The sequence below is a fragment of the Carcharodon carcharias genome, chromosome 21 (genome assembly GCF_017639515.1).
Source record: "Carcharodon carcharias isolate sCarCar2 chromosome 21, sCarCar2.pri, whole genome shotgun sequence".
Lineage (NCBI taxonomy): Eukaryota > Metazoa > Chordata > Chondrichthyes > Lamniformes > Lamnidae > Carcharodon > Carcharodon carcharias.
Genome location: NC_054487.1, coordinates 31,429,687 through 31,450,041, shown reverse-complemented (window position 1 = coordinate 31,450,041; position 20,355 = coordinate 31,429,687). Strand labels below are relative to the sequence as shown.

The window sequence follows — 20,355 nt, the reverse complement described above, 5'->3', positions numbered from 1 at the left end:
GCCGATCGCTGCTGCCGAAACGGGCCCTGCTGCCATTTTAAGTGGGCAGGCCAATTAAGGCCCGCTCAACGGAAAGTCCTATGTGCTTCCTATGCGGGGGCGGGGGGGCGGGATTCCTCAACTGTCAGAGTGTGTTCTTTCGTGCATGCGCGCGAAAGAGTGCACATCTCCCTGAGGCAAAGTGCTGCCTTAGGGAGATCGCTGAAAGGCTGGCAAATATAAAAAACAGAACAATAAAAAATTTATTAACATATCCCCCTCGTGAAAATGTCACACGTGATGGGACATGTTAATGAAATAAACAAAAATTTTATTAAACATTTTTAAAACCGCAATCAAACCTCATCCCGCCACTGGATGAGGTTTGTACAAAAATCACCTACCCGCCCGTGCACCAAGCCGAAGTTCACACCGGCCCCTCAAAATCGGCGACGATTGGCAAGTTAAGGGCCTTAACGAGGCCTTTAATTAATAGCGGGCGCGCGTCCTGCTGTATAGCATGCCTGCCAACTGAAATATCGCTTTGCCACACGCTGACGTCAGGATGCTCGTGCGACGTCAACACGCGACATTTTAAGTGCTGGCGTGCGGGCTCTGCCGCCCACACGCCAGCCAGAAGATTCTGCCCCTAGTATTTGCATTTCACTACAGATCATAAAGAGTGCTATAATTACATAATGCATTGTCACAAAATATTTTCAGACCTTTTTGCCTTCAGTCACTAATTTTCAGATCTTTTTGTCTTCAGCCACTCTCACTCCTCTCACCCTTGGATATGAATGTGCGGCTTACTGTAATGCTAAGTGTGAGGGTGAGGTGAGACTATAAATGCGTGGTATGAGTCATGGTTGATGAGATTGTTGAGAGGTGAGTGAAGTGTGTGTGGTAACAAATGCAGTGTGTCAGGCTAATGGTAGAGTTGGACATGCAAAGATGCATTTCGACCACCGGTGTGAGGTCATTAAACTTATTTTGACACTACATCCTCCTTGGGGCTAGACTTTGGTATTGTAATGGCTACCTGCTTCCACTGCCTCCACTGAGGGAAGTGCACCTGTCTCCTGCACCACAGCGCCCAGCACAGCATCTGAGAACTGTGGGGCACTCTGACCTGTTATGCGATCTTTACAGCTTCTTCCTAGTCTTCCATTCTTTAAGCAGTTTCAATCCCTGCCGCAGTGAGAATGCACTTTACCTTTAAGAGGTGCAGTTTGGCCCTAATAGTGCAGGCTAACTTTTAGTGCTAACCTCATAACCTTGGGACCCCTGCTGAGGCATGCAGACACTCACAGTGCATTCAGCAGTGGGCTAAATGCCACAATCATTATAATTAGCAAGCAACACAAAGTTTAAAAACAAAAAACTGCGGATGCTGGAAATCCAAAACAAAAACAGAATTACCTGGAAAAACTCAGCAGGTCTTTGTCTGTTCCCTGCATCTCTGAGCAGATGCTGGGTAATTGTGCATCTGGATCCCCATGCCCGATTTTGGGGGCTATCTAATTTAGCCACCTTCAGCTGGGGTTGAGGGGTGTTCGGATCAAGAGAGGGGCGAAAAATATCTCAGTGGCAGTTGTAACAAATATTGAAGATGAATGTGGACACATAATGGGATTATTCATGGGACCAAGTTAGCATACAAGTTTTTGCAACCTTTTGAAATTGAATGTTGTGATGCACCTACTATTTTTAATATATAAATGGTCAGTGACATCCAGTGGTGTCAAGATATTTTCAAATTTAGAAAATATATTCTGTTCAGAAAGAAAGCTAATTTGCTTTCTTATCCTTCCAGCACTTTGCTTCTCCACTTCTTGGTCTCAGATATCTGCTGCTGACTACAATTGATACTCTTAAGCTAATTATAAGGAGGCATATAGCAGCGGTTTGGTAATAGGGCTGTGTGAGACTTTCCTCTGTCCTGGAGGTGACTAGCTTTTGCTTGACACCTTTTCCCAAACCAGCATAGCTAAAATCAAGAATTTGTAGGTGTTTAGCCTTGCCTGTTTTGCATTTAATGCTATAATTTGCTTTCATGATGCATTTTGTAGTCTAGATTGCCACTTGCATTTATCTCTTGATATCCCCATTTGCGAATATGCCCGAATCGAAGCTCCTCTCAACTGATACAAACTGAAATTTTCTATTGTAAATCACAGGAGGAGATGCAGTTAATGAGAACCGTAGATGAAGCCATGGTGATACAGCGTGATCTCAATAACACGCTGTTAATTAAAAAGACACAAGTCAAGGATGCACAAAAGGAACTTGATGAAGCTAGGAAGAAATTATCAAACATTAGCAGGTATTTTTGTGCAAGTTATCAAAGCACCATCCAACATTTTATTGTAAATAACCAAACTATTCCAGAAGTGTTGGACAAATAATTTACAGTTAAAGCACAACCAATCACTTTGATTTTCTCATTTTGTTAATATTTCAAATATACTTATTAAATGATGAATGTTATTGATGGGACATCTGATACAAACCATAAATATAGCCTGCATTCACTTGTCAGAATGAGTATTGCTGAAAAAAGAGACATGCTGTTGAAGCTTTTTGTCTTGCACTCATCAGGAGAAATGCAAGAATACCAATTGTAGATGGAACAACAATTTATATATGTATGAGAAGAGAGTGCTGATTTAGTTGGCAAGTGGACTCTGATTGGTAGAGGCATTGTCCTGGAGAATGCACCATCCTGGGACTCATTAACTCTGTTTCTCGCTCCACAGGTTCTGCCAGACTGGCTAAATCTTTGTAGCATTTTCTGTCTAAATAAGTTTGATTATACATTGTCTTGTAAAATCACCACTAAATTAATAATACAGGAATCTGTCTTCAAGGAATTTTTATGATGAATTTTAACATAGAATCATAGAATGATACAGTACAGAAGGAGGGCATTCAGCCCATTATGACAGTGCCAGCTCTTAGAGAGAGCTATCTAATTAATCTCACTCTCCTGCTCTTTCCCCATAGCCCTGACATTTTTTCACTTCAAAAGAAAAAAGAAAGACTTGCATTTATGTAGCACCTTTCATGACTACCCAAAGCCTCAAAGTGCTTTACAGCCAATCAAGTACTTTTTGAAGTGCAATCACTGTTGTCGTGTAGAAAATGCAGCAACTAATTTGTGCTGTGCAAACCCTCACGATAATGACCAGATAATTTGTTTTTGTGATGTTGATTGAGGGATTAGTATTGGCCAAGACACGTATTCAAGTCTTGACCTAGTTGCCTTTTGAAAGTTGTTATTGAATCTGCTTCCATCCTTTCAGGCAGTGTATTCTAGATCATTATAATTCATTGGTGTAATTTTTATTCCTCCTGTCACCTCTTGTTCTTTAGCCAATTATCTTAAAGCTGTGTCCTCTGGTTACTGAGTCTTCTGCACCTAGGAACAGTTTCACTTTATTTACTCTATCAAATCCCCGCATGATTTTGAACATCTCTGAAATCTTACTTTAACCTTCTCCGCTCCAAGGAGAACAACTTTGGTTTCTGTTGTTTGTCCATGTAACTGAAGTCTTTCATCCCTGGTACCATTATAATAAACCTCCGCTGCATCCTTTCTAAGGCCTTGACGTCCTTCCTAAAATGTGGTGCCCAGAATTGGACATAATACTCAATCCAATTGGGGCCTAACCTGTGTTTATAAAGGTTTAGCATAACTTACATGCTTGTGTACTCTTATGCCTCTATTTATGAAACCAAGAACCCCCATATTCCTTTTTAATAGCCTTTTCCTGCCACCTTCAAAGACTTCACAAAATTTTTACAGTGCCTTTTGGCCCATTGTGTCTTCACTGGCTTTTCAAATGACCATCAAGACTTGGTGCTATCTTCCTGCTTTTTCCTCGTACCCTTGCACATTGTTTCTATTCAGATAATCATCCATTGCCCTCTTGAATGTGTAAGTGTGCCCCCAGACCGCTCTGTTCTTACACTCCTTTAAAATTGTATCAATTAGTTCGTATTGCCTCTCTTCAAACATGAATTGTCTCATTTCTATGTTAAATTTCATCTGCCATGTGTCTGTCCTATGTCTTCCTGAAATCTGCTACTATCATCCTCAATATTTATTACATTTCCACATTTCATTCCATATGTAAACTTTGAAATTATGCCCTCCATCCCTAATCCAGGGCATTAAGTATCAACAGGATCAACACCGTGCTCTGGAGGCATCACTGCACATTTCTATGCAGTGTGAAAAATAATTGTTCACCACTCCTCTCTACTTACTGTCCCTTAGCCAATTTTGGATCCACACAGCTACTACGGGCAGGATTTTCCCCCCCGTTGGGCTCTTCCGATTGGCACTCTCAATTGGGGGCGCGGTGCCATTTTAAGTGGGTGGGCCAATTAAGGCCCGCCCAGCGTGACGCCCGCACAGAAGTGCTGTGTGCTCCCTGTGGGGGCGGGGGGAGTTCCCAAAATCGAGAGTGCACTCTTTTGTGCATGCGCAGGAAAGAGCGCACTCATCTCTCTGAGGCTAAGTACAGCCTCAGGGAGATCAGCTGTAAATGTAAAAAAGCTAAAATTAGAAAAATAAAATTTTCCTAACATGTCCCCTCATGTGGCACTGTCAAAAGAGTTGGGACATGTCCACAATTTTTACAAAATCTTTATTAAAATTTTTAAAAACCTACATGAAAGCTCATCCCGCCTGTGGATGAGGTTTTATGCTTTTTCTAATTCATGCCGGGGCTCCTGGCCTACCTGCCATCCTTAAGGTTGGACGGGCAGGCCCTTTAATTACTTTATTGACTCTGTCAATGGCCTCAATTGGCCATTGACGGGTCGGTGGGCGCGCAGCTGATTTCTCTGCACCCCCACCTACCTGAAAATTTAAATGGGTGAGCTGACGGGAGTTCCGCCCAACGTCACCGCACGTCATTTTACGTGTCAGCGAGCAGGCCCCGCCCCCGCTCGCCGACATGTAAAATACTGCCCTACAAGTTTACTCCCACTGGCTGCGATTTTGCTAACAAGTCTATTTTCTTCAAAAGCCTTTCGAAAATCCGTATATGCTACGTGAACTACACTACCCTCATCCACTCTCTTGTTACTTTATCAAAGGCATCAATCATGTTAGTTAAACACTATTTGTTTTTAACAAACCTGTGCTGGCTTTCATTTATTAACACATTTTTCCTAAGTGCTAGTTAATTTTATCCCTGATTAATGTCTCTAAAATTTTCCCCACATTAGGCTGACTGGCCTGTAATTGCCAGATTTATCCCTATCATTTTTTTGAATAGGAATGTAGCATTTACATTCCTCCAGTCCTCTGGCACCACCCCATTTCTAAGGAGAAGTAAATGATAGTGGCCAGAGCCTCCACAGTTTCCACTCTTACTTCCATCAGCAACTAGAATACATCCCATCAGGACTGGTTGACATTTCTACTTTGAACATTGCTAACCTTTGTAGCACTTCCTCTATTTTGGTACCATCCAATTTCTCTACTACCTCCGCCTTTACTGTGACATTGGCAGCATCCTCTTCTTGGTGAATGCAGAGAAAATGTACTCATTAAGTACATTGTCCTTTTTATTAAGTACCTTGACCTTGTCCTCATTAAACCCTGCCTCCACAAGAGGACCTACTTTTTGATCCCTAATCAACTTCAGTCTTCCTTTGATTACCCCTTCATTATTTATATATTTGTAGAAGATTTGTATTTCCATTATGTTGCCTACTAATCTACTTTCATACACCCTTTGTCCCTCTTAGTTCCTTTTCAGTTCTCCCCTGTACTTTTCGTATTTTGAACCTGATATTTACCCTGCCTTTTTTGTGTTTCATTTTATTCTCTATATCTTTAGTCATCCAGGAGGTCTAGCTTTGGATGTCCTTCCTTTCCTACTTGTGGGAATTTGTCTAGTCTGTACCAAACTGTTTCTTCTTAGAAGGCCTCCCATCGCTCATTTAGTTTTACCTGCTGATTCTTTCATTCCAACCCATCCACCACTACTCTCCTCTGTCTGGCTGAACTTGTTCTCTCACTGAAAAATTTCTCCTTAAACTCTTCTCACTTCCTCCAAATAAAAGGTGTGGCTATGGGTACCCGCATGGGTCCCAGTTATGCCTGCCTTTTTATGGGGTATGTGGAACATTCCTTGTTCTAGTCCTACTCCGGCCCCCTCCCACAACTCTTTCTCCGGTACATCGATGATTGCTTCAGTGCTGCTTCATGCTCTCGTCTGGACCTGGAAAAATTTTATTAATTTTGCTTCCGATTTCCACCCCTCCATCATTTTCACATGGTCCATCTCTGATACTTCCCTTCCCTTCCTTGATCTCTCTGTCTCAATTTCTGGTGATAGACTGTCCACCAATATTCATTACAAGCCTACAGCCTCCCACAGCTACCTCAACTACAGCTCCTTACACCCCGCTTCCTGTAAGGACTCCATCCCACTCTCTCCGTTCCTTCGCCTCCGTCTGTTCTGATGATGCCACTTTCAAAAACAGTTCCTCTGACATGTCTTCCTTCTTCCTTAACCAAGGTTCTCCACCCATGGTGGTTGACAGGGCCATTAACTGTGTCCAGCCCATCTCCCGCGCATCTGCCCTCACACCTTCCTCTCCCTCCCAGAACCATGATAGGGTCCCCCTTGTCCTCACTTATCACCCCACCAGCCTCCGTATTCAAAGGGTCATTTTCTGCCAACTCCAGCACGATGCCACCACCAAACACATCTTCCTTTCAGCCCCCGGCAGCATTCCTCAGGGATCGTTCCCTCCGGGACATCCTGGTCCACTCCTCCATCACCTCCTACACCTCAACCCCCTCCCACGGCACCTTCCCATGGAACCACAGAAGATGCAGCACCTGCCCCTTTACTCCCCCCTCCTCACCATCCAAGGGCCCAAACACTCCTTTCAAGTGAAGCAGCATTTCACTTGCACTTCCCTCAATTTAGTCTACTGCATTTGCCGCTCCCTATGCAGTTTCCTCTACATTGGAGAGACCAAACTCAAACTGGGTGACCGCTTGGCGGAACACCTTCGGTCTGTCCCCAAGCATGACCCAGACCTCCCTGTTGCTTGCCATTTCAACACTCCACCCTGCCCTCATGCCCACATGTCCGTCCTTGGCCTGCTGCATTGTTCCAGTGAAGCTCAACGCAAACTGGAGGAACAGCACCTCATCTTCCGACTAGGCACTTTACAGCCTTCCAGACTGAATATTTAGTTCAACAATTTCAGATCATGAACTCTCTCCTCCATCCACCCCCTTTCCAATCCCCCTTTTTTCCAATAATTTATATAGCTTTTTCTTTCCCCACCTATTTCCATTATTTTTAAACGTATTTCCATCCATTGTTTTATCTCTACCTTTTAGCCTATTTCAATCCCTTCCCCCCACCTCACCCCCACTAGGGCTATCTGTACTTTGCTCGTCCTGCTTTCTACCCTTAATGTCACCTATTAGCACATTCCTTAGATAATATCAGCACCTTCAACAACTCTTTGTCCTTTTGTCTAGACATCTTTTCGTTATCTCCTGGCCCTCTATCCAGCTCTACTTGTCCCACCCGCCACTTAAACCAGCTTATATTTCACCTCTTTTCTATTTTTCCTTAGTTCTGTTGAAGAGTCTTACAGACTCGAAATGTTAACTGTGTTCCGCTCTGCAGATGCTGTCAGACCTAATGAGTTTTTCCAGATATTTTTGTTTTTGTTTTGGATTTCCAGCATCCACAGTTTTTTGCTTTGATCTGGGTTAAATTCCCTTGCAACTTACTGAAATCAGCCCTACCCCAGTTGAATACTTCTACATTTAATTTTGCTGTGTTCATTTCCAAAACTACTCTAAACCTAGTGATATGGTCATTACTGTTTTCCAGATGTTCTCTCATTGAAACAAGTTCTACTTGCTTCATTTCATTCCCAGAACTAAATGTAGCATTGATTGCTTCGTTCCATTTTGGACAAGGTTGCACAGAAAATCCTAGTTTTTTCATCTCCACCTGTGTTTGTGAACAAACATTTTCCCTGTTGAAATGCAATAAATCGTGCTACAGATCCCAGTCGACAAACCAGCATCTCAGCGGATTTCCACAAGAAAGAAAACATCAGGAGCTGTACTGTCCTTGATGTCAGAGCTGTCATTGAGAGCTAACAAAAACACCGTGAAGTACTGTGCTTTCTTGTTCAACCCAGAAACCAAGGCTTCATCAATCACTTCCACATGGCGAGTAAAATCTTCATAAAAAACTACAATTCTCAATTTTTTTTTGTTATTTGGGGCATGCCAGCAACATCAACTATGCATTCTTTCAAAAACTCCCCTTCAGCAAAAGGCTTATTTTGTTTAAAGATTTTGATTACTAGAACATAATTTGCCTTTGTAATGGCTTCCTGAACTGTAACTTGTTGCGCAAAACTGTTTTGCTGAGTTTTTAAGTTAGCAGTGGTTTTATTAGCATTTTTTGCTCTTTCCTTTAATCACTGCCATAATTAGGATATTTCCTTTTAAAAATGGCACTGCAAATTGCATTCCTTGAACATGGCGATGCTCTCCTGATAGATCAGGCATACAGCCTTCCACAATCCAGTCCACATTTGTGAAAAAATATTTTGTTGACATTCTGTTAAAAATCCAACATTTCCTGTTTGCTTTCCCTTTTTTTTTGCAGTGCCCATTTTAGGGCATTGCGAAGTGCTTTATTTTGGCAGTGCATGCTGTATGCCTAATAAATTGGTAGACTAAAAAAGTTAGATAGATATTATTTCAAACTGAAATCAAGCACTGACATAAACCATCGTGCATAAAATGAATTTTGATAGTAACAGCTACAATTAAAATTTATTATGGCATTTATTCTGTATTCAACAGAATGGTCATCCACCTGAAATGTTAACTATTTTTCTCTCCACTTATGCTGCCTGACCTGCTGAGTATTTCCAGCATTTTCTGTTTTTATTTCAGATTTCCAATATCTGTAGTATTTTGCTTTTGTCTTGCCAATATAAATGCTGATTTACTGTGATCAGTCATATGGGGGAAAATTTCTCCCCATTGCGGGTTGGGGAGGGAGGGTTAGGCGGGACCGGGCGCGCAGCCAATCGCCGCCCACGATCGGCTGCATACCGCCATTTTATGTGGGCGGGCCAATTAAGGCCCGACCAGTGTGATGCGCACCTGGAAGCGCTGAACGCTCCCTGTGTAGGTGGGGGGAGTAGGTTAAGCCAGGGCCTGTGAAAGAGTTCAGAAATTTCCCTGAGGCACAGAGCTGCCTCGGAGATTAGTTTGATGTTTAAAAATTTTAATAAAAAAAAAATTTAAGACATGTCCCCTCATGTGACAGTATCCCATGAGCTGTGACTTGTCAATGAATTTTATTAAAAATCTTCATTAAACTTTAAAAACCTTCATGAAACCTCATCCTGCCCGTGAATGAGGTTTCATGATAAATGCAAAGGCCTCCTGGGCTCTTTGCCTGCCCGCCAACCTTAAGGTTGGTGGGCAGCTCCGTTAAGTATTCCAATGGATATTTAAATGGCCTTAATAGGCTTTTGATAGTTCGGCGGGTGCGCAGCTGCCTCTGGTGCGCACCCACCAAATTGAAAGTTGGAATGATGCGTGGTGACACTGGAACACATGCCCGATGTCACCGCACGTCATTTTACGCGTCGGCGAGTGGGGCCCACCCCCACTTCTGCTCACTGACCCGAAAATTCTGGCCATGGTGTTGCAAGAAGCACCAATGGAAAATCAGTAAAGCAAGGAGAAAGTGTGGAAAGACTAAAAGGCATCCATGAAACGGTCAGCATATCTTGTGAGGAGTACAGTGATCTGTGTCCTCTAACCTTCGTGCCTAGAGCTGAGATTTAGTAACTCATGGCAAATTTTGGAAGAGGTGTTACCAAGGTATCTATCTGTTCCACATATGTTAGGGGAAACCTTTCTCATTTTCAGTTTTCTCAAAATACAAAACCCTAAAACCACACAACCTTCGCTTTCTATTACATTTATCATCCTTCTTCTAAAAATCTAAACCTTAACTGCACTTCTGGCAGGAATAGGAGATACTTTTTCAACTCAAATTTTCTTAAGTGCATAAGCAACTAATCACTGAGATGCCCATCTCAAAATGTTAACTAAATCTTTGATGATTCCCAGAGCATCACTTAATCACATGACAGCAAAACAGCATTTGATGTTCTTATCTAATCAAGTATTTGAATTTTTGGGTACTTAAAAGCTGTTCGCTGTGTCGAGTATTGTGATTACTTGAATTTTGAAAAATACTGGTAAACATTTAACACTGCTACTAATTGAAAATAAACCATAAAAGCTACAGCACAGAAAAAGGCCATTCAGCCCATCATGTCTGTGCTGGCTGAAAAAGAAAGTGGAAAAAAACCTAGCTGCCCATTTTAATCCCACCTTCCAGCACTCTGTCCGTAGCCTTACAGGTTACAATACTTCAGGTGCAGACCCAGGTGCCTTTTAAATGAGTTGAGGGCTTTTGCCTCCACCACCAAACCAGGCAGTGAATTCCAAAACCCCACTACTCTTTGGGTGAAGAAGTTTTTCTTCATGTCCCCTCTAATCCTTCTAGCAAAAACTTTAAATCTGTTCCTCCTGGTAATAGATCTCTCTGCTAGGGGAAACAGAGCATCCCTATCTACTCAATTTAGGCCCCTCACAGTTTGTATACCTCAATCAGGTCACCCCTCAGCCTCCTCAGTTCCAAGGAAAACAACCCCAGCTTATCCAATCTTTCCTCATAGCTGCAATTTTCAAGCCCTGCCAACATTCTTGTAAATCTCCTCTGTACTCTCTCCAGAGCAACTATGTCCTTCCTGTAATATGGCGACCAGAACTTTACAAAAAAATCCAGCAGTGGCCTAACCAGCATTTTATACAGTTTTATCATTAACACCCCTGTATTCTATATCTCATCCAATAAAGGAAAGCATTCCACTACCTTGCTTTCTTTACAACCTTAATCATCTGTCCTACCACCTTCAGGGACCTGTGAACATGCATTCCAAGGTCTTACTACCCCTCCCAATATCCTCCCATTTATTATGTATTCCCTAGCTTTGTTTTCCCTCCCCACATGCATTACCGCACACTTCTGGATTGAATTCCATTTGCCACTTTTCCACTCACTCAACCAAACCATTGATATCATTCTGGAGACAACAGCTATCCTTTTCACTATCAGTTACACGGCCAATTTTTGTGTCATCTGCAAATTTCCCAATCATGCCACCCACATTTAAGTCTAAATCATTCATATCTACAAACAGCAAGGAACCCAACACTGAGCCCTGTGGAACACCACTGGGAACCGTTTTCCATTTGCAAAAACATCCGTCAACCATTACCCTTTGTTTCTTGTCGCTGAGCCAATTTGGAATCCAACTCGCCACATTCCCCTGTATCCCGTGGCTTTTACTTTTCTGACCAGTCTGCCATGTGGAACCTTGTCAAGTGCCTTACTAAAATCTATACGGACAACATCCACTGCACTATCTTCATCAATCCTCCTTGATACTTCCTCAAAAAATTAGTAAAATGCGACCTTCCCCTAACAAAATCATGCTGACTATCCCGGATTAATCCGTTCCTTTCTAAGTGACAGTTTACTCTGTCTCTCAGAATTGATTCTAATAATTTGCCCACTGCAGAAGTCAAACTCACTGGCCTATAATGATTTGGTCTATCGTTGCACCCTTTTTAAATAATGGTCCAACGTTCACAGACCTCCAGTCCTCTGGTACCTCACCTGTATCCAGTGAGGATCAGAAAATGAACCTCAGAGCATCTGCAATTTCCTCCCTAGCTTTCTTTAACAGCCTGTGATACAATCCCTCTGGCCCTGGTGATTTATCCACCTTCAAGGATTCCAGTACATCCTCTCTCCATATGCTTATTATATCTAATACTTCACACTCCTCCTCTTTAACTGGAATATCTGCTTTATCCCTCTCCTTAGTGAAGACAGAGACAAAGTACTCATTGAGAATCCTGCCCACATCTTCAGTATCAGAGCACAAGTTACCATGTACATCTCTGATCAGCCCTACCATTTCCTTAGCTATCCTCTTGCTCTTAATGTACTGGTAAAACATCTTTGGGTTTTCCTTGATTTTACCTGAAAATATTTTTTCATATCCTTTCTTTGCTTTCCTAGTTACCTTTATTACTTCACTCCTGTACTTTCTATACTCCTCTAGGCTTTCTACAGTATCAAGTTGTTTGTGACTGTCATAAGCTTTCTTCTTCTGCTTTATCTTCCCTTGGATACTTTTAGATAACCAGGGGCTCTAGATTTGGCTGCATCACCCTTTTTGTTCGCAGGAACATGTATGCACACTGTGCCTGTAGATTCTTGCTTTTGAATGCTTCCCACTGGTCTGTCATTGATTTCCCTTCAAGATGCTGTAACCAGTTCACTTTCACCAGATCACTTCTCGGTTTCGTATAATTTGTCAATTTAGAACTTTTACTCCTGTTCTACCTTTATTCTTTCCCATAATTATATTAAATCTAATTGTATTATGTTCACTATGTCTAAAATGGTCCCCCACTGCTTCTTCATCCACTTGCCCAGCTTCATTTCCTAATACTAAATTTAGAATTGCACACACTCTCATTGAGCTTGTTCCTTCCTGCTATAATGGTTCTCTTGAATGCAGTTCCGGAATTTTGTGTCCCTTGTGCCTATTACACTGTGCGTATCCCAGTTGATATTAGGTAGTTGAAGTTCCCAACTATTATTGCCCTATTGTTTTTGTACTCAGGAATTTTCCTACATGCTTACTCTTCTATCTGCCTCTCACTATTTGAGGGGCTATAGTGCACTCCTAGTAGTGTGGCTGTCCCCTTTTTATTCCTGAGCTCAACCCAATTTGCCTCATTTTGATAATTCATTTCGTGTATCATCCTTATCACAGCTGTAATTGATTCTTTAACCAATAATGCTACACCTCCACCTTTTTTAGCCCCCTCTCTATCCTGCTTGAAAGCTCTATATCCAGGGATGTTCAGCTGCTATTTTTGCCCCTTTTTAAGCCAATTTTCTATTATAGCAATGATATCATGCTGCCATACATGTGCCCTATCTGCCCTCAGCTCATCGGCTTTGTTTGCTATACTCCATGCATTTAAATAAATACCTTTTAACATTAAGATAAAAACAAAAACAAAGAACTGTGGATGCTGGAAATCCAAAACAAAAACAGAATTACCTGGAAAAACTCAGCAGGTCTGGCAGCATCGGCGGAGAAGAAAAGAGTTGACGTTTCGAGTCCTCATGACCCTTCGACAGAACTAGGTGAATCCCAGGAAGGGTTGAAATATAAGCTGGTTTAAGGTGATGTGGTGGCGGCGGGGTGGGGGGGTGGGGGGTGCTGGTGGAGAGAAGTGGAGGGGGGTGGTGTGGTTGTAGGCAAAAGCAGTGATAGAAGCAGATCATCAAAAGATGTCACAGACAACAGAACAAAAGAACACATAGGTGTCGAAGTTGGTGATATTATCTAAACGAATGTGCTAATTAAGAATGGATGGTAGAGCACTCAAGGTATAGCTCTAGTGGGGGTGGGGGGAGCATAAAAGATTTAAAAATATTTAAAAATAATGGAAATAGGGGAAAAGAAAAATCTATATAATTTATTGGAAAAAAACAAAAGGAAGGGGAAGAAACAGAAGGGGGGTGGGGATGGAGGAGGGAGGTCAAGACCTAAAGTTATTGAATTCAATATTCAGTCCGGAAGGCTGTAAAGTGCCTAGTCGGAAGATGAGGTGTTGTTCCTCCAGCTTGCCTTGGGCTTCACTGGAACAATGCAGCAAGCCAAGGACAGACATGTGGGCAAGAGAGCAGGGTGGAGTGTTGAGATGGCAAGCGACAGGGAGGTTTGGGTCATTCTTGCGGACAGGCCGCAGGTGTTCTGCAAAGCGGTCGCCCAGTTTACGTTTGGTCTCTCCAATGTAGAGGAGACCACATTGGGAGCAACGAATGCAGTAGACTAAGTTGGGGGAAACGCAAGTGAAATGTTGCTTCACTTGAAAGGAGTGTTTGGGCCCTTGGACGGTGAGGAGAGAGGAAGTGAAGGGGCAGGTGTTGCATCTTTTGCGTGGGCATGGGGTGGTGCCATTGGGTGGGGGTTGGGGAGTAGGGAGTGATGGAGGAGTGGACCAGGGTGTCCCGGAGGGAACGATCCCTACGGAATGCCGACAGTGGGGGTGAAGGGAAGATGTGTTTGGTAGTGGCATTATGCTGGAGTTGGCGGAAATGGCGGAGAATGATCCTTTGAATGCGGAGGCTGGTGGGGTGATAAGTGAGGACAAGGGGGACCCTATCATGTTTCTGGGAGGGAGGAGAAGGCGTGAGGGCGGATGCGCGGGAGATCGGCTGGACATGGTTGAGGGCCCTGTCAACGACCGTGGGTGGAAAACCTTGGTTAAGGAAGAAGGAGGACATGTCAGAGGAACTGTTTTTGAATGTAGCATCATCGGAACAGATGCGACAGAGGTGAAGGAACTGAGAGAATGGGATGGAGTCCTTACAGGAAGCAGAGTGTGAGGAGCTGTAGTCAAGGTAGCTGTGGGAGTCGGTAGGCTTGTAATGGATATTGGGGGACAGTCCATCACCAGAGATTGAGAAAGCGAGGTCAAGGAAGGGAAGGGAAGTGTCAGAGATGGACCACGTGAAAATGATGGAGGGGTGTAGATTGGAAGCAAAGTTAATAAATTTTTCCAAGTCCCGACGAGAGCACGAAGCAGCACCGAAGTAATCATCGATGTACCGGAGAAAGAGTTGTGGAAGTGGGCTGGAGTAGGACTGGAACAAGGAATGTTCCACATACCCCATAAAGAGACAGGCATAGCTAGGGCCCATGCGGGTACCCATAGCCACACCTTTTATTTGGAGGAAGTGAGAGGAGTTAAAGGAGAAATTGTTCAGCGTGAGAACAAGTTCAGCCAGACGGAGGAGAGTAGTGGTGGATGGGGATTGTTCGGGCCTCTGTTCGAGGAAGAAGCTAAGGGCTCTCAGACCATCCTGGTGGGGGATGGAGGTGTAGAGGGATTGGACGTCCATGGTGAAGAGGAAGCGGTTGGGGCCAGGGAACTGGAAATTGTTGATGTGACGTAAGGTGTCAGAGGAATCACGGATGTAGGTGGGAAGGGACTGGACAAGGGGAGAGAGAAGGGAGTCAAGATAACGAGAGATGAGTTCTGTGGGGCAGGAGCGAGCTGACACGATCGGTCTACCGGGACAGTTCTGTTTGTGGATTTTGGGTAGGAGGTAGAAGCGGGCCGTCCGAGGTTGGGCAACTATCAGGTTGGAAGCTGTGGGAGGAAGATCCCCAGAGGAGATGAGGTCAGTGACAGACCTGGAAACAATGGCTTGATGTTTAGTGGTGGGTTCATGGTCCAGGGAGAGGTAGGAGGAAGTGTCTGTGAGTTGACGCTCAGCCTCCGCGAGGTAGAGGTCAGTGCGCCAGACAACAACAGCACCACCCTTGTCAGCGGGTTTGATGATGATGTCAGGGTTGGACCTGAGAGAATGGAGTGCAGTAAGTTCAGTGAGAGAGAGATTAGAATGGGTGAGAGGAGCAGAGAAATTGAGACGACTAATGTCGCGTCGACAGTTCTCAATGAAAAGATCAAGAGAAGGTAAGAATCCAGAGGGAGGGGTCCAGGTGGAGGGAGAATATTGGAGGTGGGTGAAAGGATCCGTTGAACGGGGAGAGGACTCCTGCCCAAAGAAGTGAGCCCAGAGACGAAGACGGCGGAAGAAGAGTTCAGCATCGTGCCGAGCCCAAAATTCATTAAGGTGAGGGCTTAGGGGTATGAAACTAAGTCCTTTGCTGAGCACTGAACGTTCAGCATCGGAGAGGGGCAGGTCAGGGGGTATAGTGAATACACGGCTGGGGCTGGGATTGGAAGATGGGGTGGGGACGGAGGGACAGGCAGGGGTGGATGGTGCTAGATGGGTGTTGGTGTCGATGAGTTGTTGGAGCTTGCATTCCTTAGTACTTGAGAGAAAGAGAAAAAGTTTCTTGTTGAGGCGTCGGATGAGCCGAAGAATAAAATGAAACTGGGAGCACGCGCAGCTTTGATAAAGAGTGCGGCGGTGCTGCTGGAGGGAGAGGTCGAGTGTGTTCATATGGCGGCGCATGGCACTGAGTGTGGATCTCAGGATGCATTGTTCCAGTGAAGCCCAACGCAAACTGGAGGAACAACACCTCATCTTCCGACTAGGCACTTTACAGCCTTCCGGACTGAATATTGAATTCAACAACTTTAGGTCTTGACCTCCCTCCTCCATCCCCACCCCCCTTCTGTTTCTTCCCCCTTCCTTTTGATTTTTCCAATAAATTATACAGATTTTTATTTTTCCCTCCTATTTCCGTTATTTTTAAATATTTTTAAATCTTTTATGTCCCCCCCACCCCCACTAGAGCTATACCTTGAGTGCCCTACCATCCATTCTTAATTAGCACATTCATTTAGGTAATATCACCAACTTCGACACCTATGTGTTCTTTTGTTCTGCCGTCTGTGACATCTTTTGATGATCTGCTTTTATCACTGCTTTTGCCTACAACCACACCACCCCCCTCCACTTCTCTCCCTCTCCCCCCACCCATCCCCCCCTCCACCACCACCACCTTAAACCAGCTTATATTTCAACCCTTCCTGGGATTCACCTTTTAACATTGCCCGTTTGCAGTGTCACCTCACGCTTAGTGCCATGTTTCCCGCTGCCCGCTATTTTCTGCATCACTGCAAAGGTGCTAGGGCTTTGTGCAGACTGCAGCTAGCAGCTGTAACGGGGCCGCGATGGTGCAGCTCAATGGCTGGGCAGAATCCCCGGGTTTTCATGAATATTTCTCCGGGTGGCAAACCCCAGGGCCGCATTACAATGGAGATCAGGGCTGATGTGGTCTCCAAAACTGCAGAAAATTCCTGTGCATTGTGCACTGGCGAGATGAGATTTGGTTACAAGGGCTTGATATTCCACAGAATCATTCCCGGCTTCATGTGCCAGGGTGGTAACTTCTCAAAGAACAATGGCACTGGTGGGAAGTCATCTATGGTGAGAAGTTTGCTGATGAGAATTTCCAACTGAAGCACACAGGGCTTGGTACCTTGTCTGTGGCCAGTGCTGGGATAAATGGATCCCTGTTTTTTATGTGCACTGCAGATACTCCATGGTTGGATGGAAAGCACGTTGTATTTGGTAGGATTATTGAGGGCTCCGAGGTTGTAAAGAAGATGGAAAAATTGGGCAGCAATGATGGCAAAACCAGCAGTACTGTCAGCATCATTAATTGTGACAAGTGTGGATGGAATTATATGATTAAATAAAACTTGATCACTTGCAACTACAAAAAAAAATCTTTTACCTTTGCTCCTTCTGTCTTTCAGAGACACCCACTAATTTTCTGTCTCCCGCTTCCTGCTCTGAATTTGTGCTATCTGAACCTGCCATCAGGTTCCCATCCCCCTGCCAATCTTCTTTAAACCCTCCCCAACAACACTAGCAAACCTTCCTGCAAGGACATTCTTCCCAGCCTTATTCATGTGTATCCTGTCCTGCTTGTACAGATCCCACCTTCCCCAGAACCAGTCCCAATGCCACAGAAATCTGAAGCCCTCCCTCCTGCATCATCTCTCCAGTCACGCATTCATCTGGTCTATTCTCCTATTTCTATACTCAATAGCACGTGGCCTTTGGAAGTAATCTGGAGAGATCACTACCTTTGAGGTCCTGTTTGCTGATCTTTTTCCTAACTCTTTGAACTCAGCCTGCGCGACCTCATCCCATTTTCTACTTATATCGTTGGTACCAATGTGAACCACAAACCTACACACACCTCCAGAATATTCAGAAGCCACTCAATGATATCCATGAACCTTGCACCAGGGAGGCAAGATACCATCCTGGAATTATGTCAGCGACCACAGAAGCGCCTGTTTGTTCCCCTACCACTATTGTATTTGATAGGATTATTGAGGGCTCCGAGGTTGTAAAGAAGATGGAGAAATTGGGCAGTAATGATGGCAAAACCAGCAGTACTGTCAGCATCATTAATTGTGAATCCCCTACCACTATTGCCCTCCTCGCTTTCCTCCTGAGCTACCCGTTTCACAGCTGAGCTACCCATTGTGCCCTGACCATAACTCTCGCTGCTCTATCCAGAGGAACCCTCTCTCCCATTGGTTCTCAGAACTAAGTGCCTGTTAGAAAATAGGACGTCCTAAGGGATCTGCTGCACTACCTGCCTTGCCTTTCTTGTCTGTCTGACAGCCACCCAGTCCCTCTCTGCCTGCTCTTTCATAAGCTATGGGCTGACTACCATCTGAAATGTGCAATCCACGTAGCTCTCATCCTCACGGAATGCTCCTCAGTGACACTAGCTGCCCTCGAGTTCCCAGATTCGGCGCTCAAGTTTTTCCATTTGGCGGCATTTTCTGCTCATGTAGTTGTCCAGGTCATAAACTTTCAACAGTGCCAATTTAAGCATGATTTTCCATGCCAGTTGGATTTTTGACTTAGGGTAGAATTTTCAGGTCGGCAAGCGGGGGTGGGGCCCGCTAGCTGACGTGTAAAGTGATGCGTGGTGACATTGGGCAGGCGTCCCAACTTCACTGCACGTCATTTAGATTGTCAGTTCGGCAGCCACATTGGCTGTGAGCCCGCTGAACTGCCGAAGGCCTATTAAGGCCATTAAGGAAGTAATTAAACTTGTTAAGAATGCTGCCCATCCAACCTTAAGATTGGCGGGCAGTCGAAGAGCCCAGGCGGCCTTTGCGTTTTTCATGAAACCTCATCCACGGGCGGGATGAGGTTTCATGAAGGGTTTATTAATTGAATAAAAATTTTTGAAAAAATTAATGGACATGTCCCAGCTCATATGACAGTTTCACTTAAGGGGACATGTCCTTAAAATATTTTTTCCCCTCTATTAAATTTTTCAGAACTAAAAATAATGTCCCTGGGGCACAGATTTCTGCGCTCTTTCATACGCATGCGCGAAAGAGCGCAGGCCCTGACTCGGAATTTCCCCCTCTGCCCTCACAGGGAGTGCTTGCGGGTGCGCGTCATGCTGTGTGGGCCTTAATTGCGTAAAATGGCGGTGTGCACCCGATCGGGGGTGCCGTTCAGGTTCCCACTTGCTTCAGCCCGCCCCCACACAACCTCCCAACAGGGGGAGCATTCAGCCCTTAGGATATTTACAGCAATTTAAAAAATGATTGCGTATCAAATTGAAGTTTTAAACAGAAGTTCACTATACCTTAAAAATAGGCACATTTTTACCATCCAGCAGAGCCATGTTTTGATCTTCAAGGTTCATTAAATGGATGTCTGTCTAATTCTAAAATGTATGAATAAACCCTTTCCCTCCCCAAATAATTCCTAATGAAATCAAACTAAATTTTGTTATAATGCACACTATTACATTCAGTCCAGCCCTCAACCACCTGAAGGTCAAAAGTATGTCCTTTCCTTGGGCCACTGTCCTCAACAAAATGTACCAAATCATCAGAAATCAGGAGACAATCCAAGGGTTTACTTAAAATGTACATTCTCAGTGCTCCACTACATATTCTACCCCCCACTCTCCTGGTGGCTACACACTGTTCCCACCTTGCAAAATGCCTGCCTTGGCCACAATGATTGACTTACCTTCATCTACTTCCTGCGGTCGTTCATTAGAGATCACCCCTATCGTTCCCTTTTCAAAGTCTCGACTTTTGCACAGAATATTTACCGAAGCCCTTGGGTAACCTGGCATGACCATGAGCTGGATCAGAAGTTCCCAAGGGCAGATATGGCTGTGGGCCGTAGTTTGCCACCGCCTGACCTACACTACTTACAAAACTGCCTTTCTTTGTGTCATTGGCAAATTTAGATATGTGACTTTCAATCCCATCATCTAAGTCATTAATGAATACAGTGATTAGTTCCAACACAAATCCTTGTGGGCCACCATTAGTTATGTCCTGCCAGTTAAAGTTTATTCTAATTTTCCCTACTCTCTTCCTTCCAATCCGTGAGCTTCTTCTTTAGCTAACTGCCCCATGAGAGATTTTACTGAATGCCTTCTGGAAATCCATATAAATCACATGCATAGATATTCCTCTGTCAACTAATTTAGTCACCTCTTCAAAAAATTCAGTTCGATTCATCAGACATGACCTATCCATTACAAACTCATACTTTTTCTGATCAGCTGAAAATTTTTAAGGCGTTTATTAACATAAGATCATAAGAAATAGGAGCAGGAGTAGGCCATTCGGCTCATTGAGCCTTGCAATAAAGGCAAACTCCATGCTCCTTGCAATAAAGGCAAACATTTCCTTCC

At 44.1% G+C, this 20,355-nt stretch overlaps 1 protein-coding gene and 1 pseudogene across 3 annotated transcripts in view; both read left to right on the top strand.

Annotated features, from left to right (window-relative positions):
* The window catches only part of LOC121293122 (structural maintenance of chromosomes protein 1B-like), a 185,253-nt gene that overhangs the window by 96,570 nt on the left and 68,328 nt on the right, over positions 1-20,355 (top strand). For all 3 annotated transcript variants that reach the window (XM_041215814.1, XM_041215815.1, XM_041215816.1), the window contains exon 17: positions 2,160-2,305. In XM_041215814.1, coding sequence (XP_041071748.1) covers positions 2,160-2,305 — 146 coding nt within the window. The remainder of the gene's footprint in view (positions 1-2,159; positions 2,306-20,355) is intronic.
* On the top strand, positions 16,839-18,144 carry LOC121293385 (annotated as a pseudogene).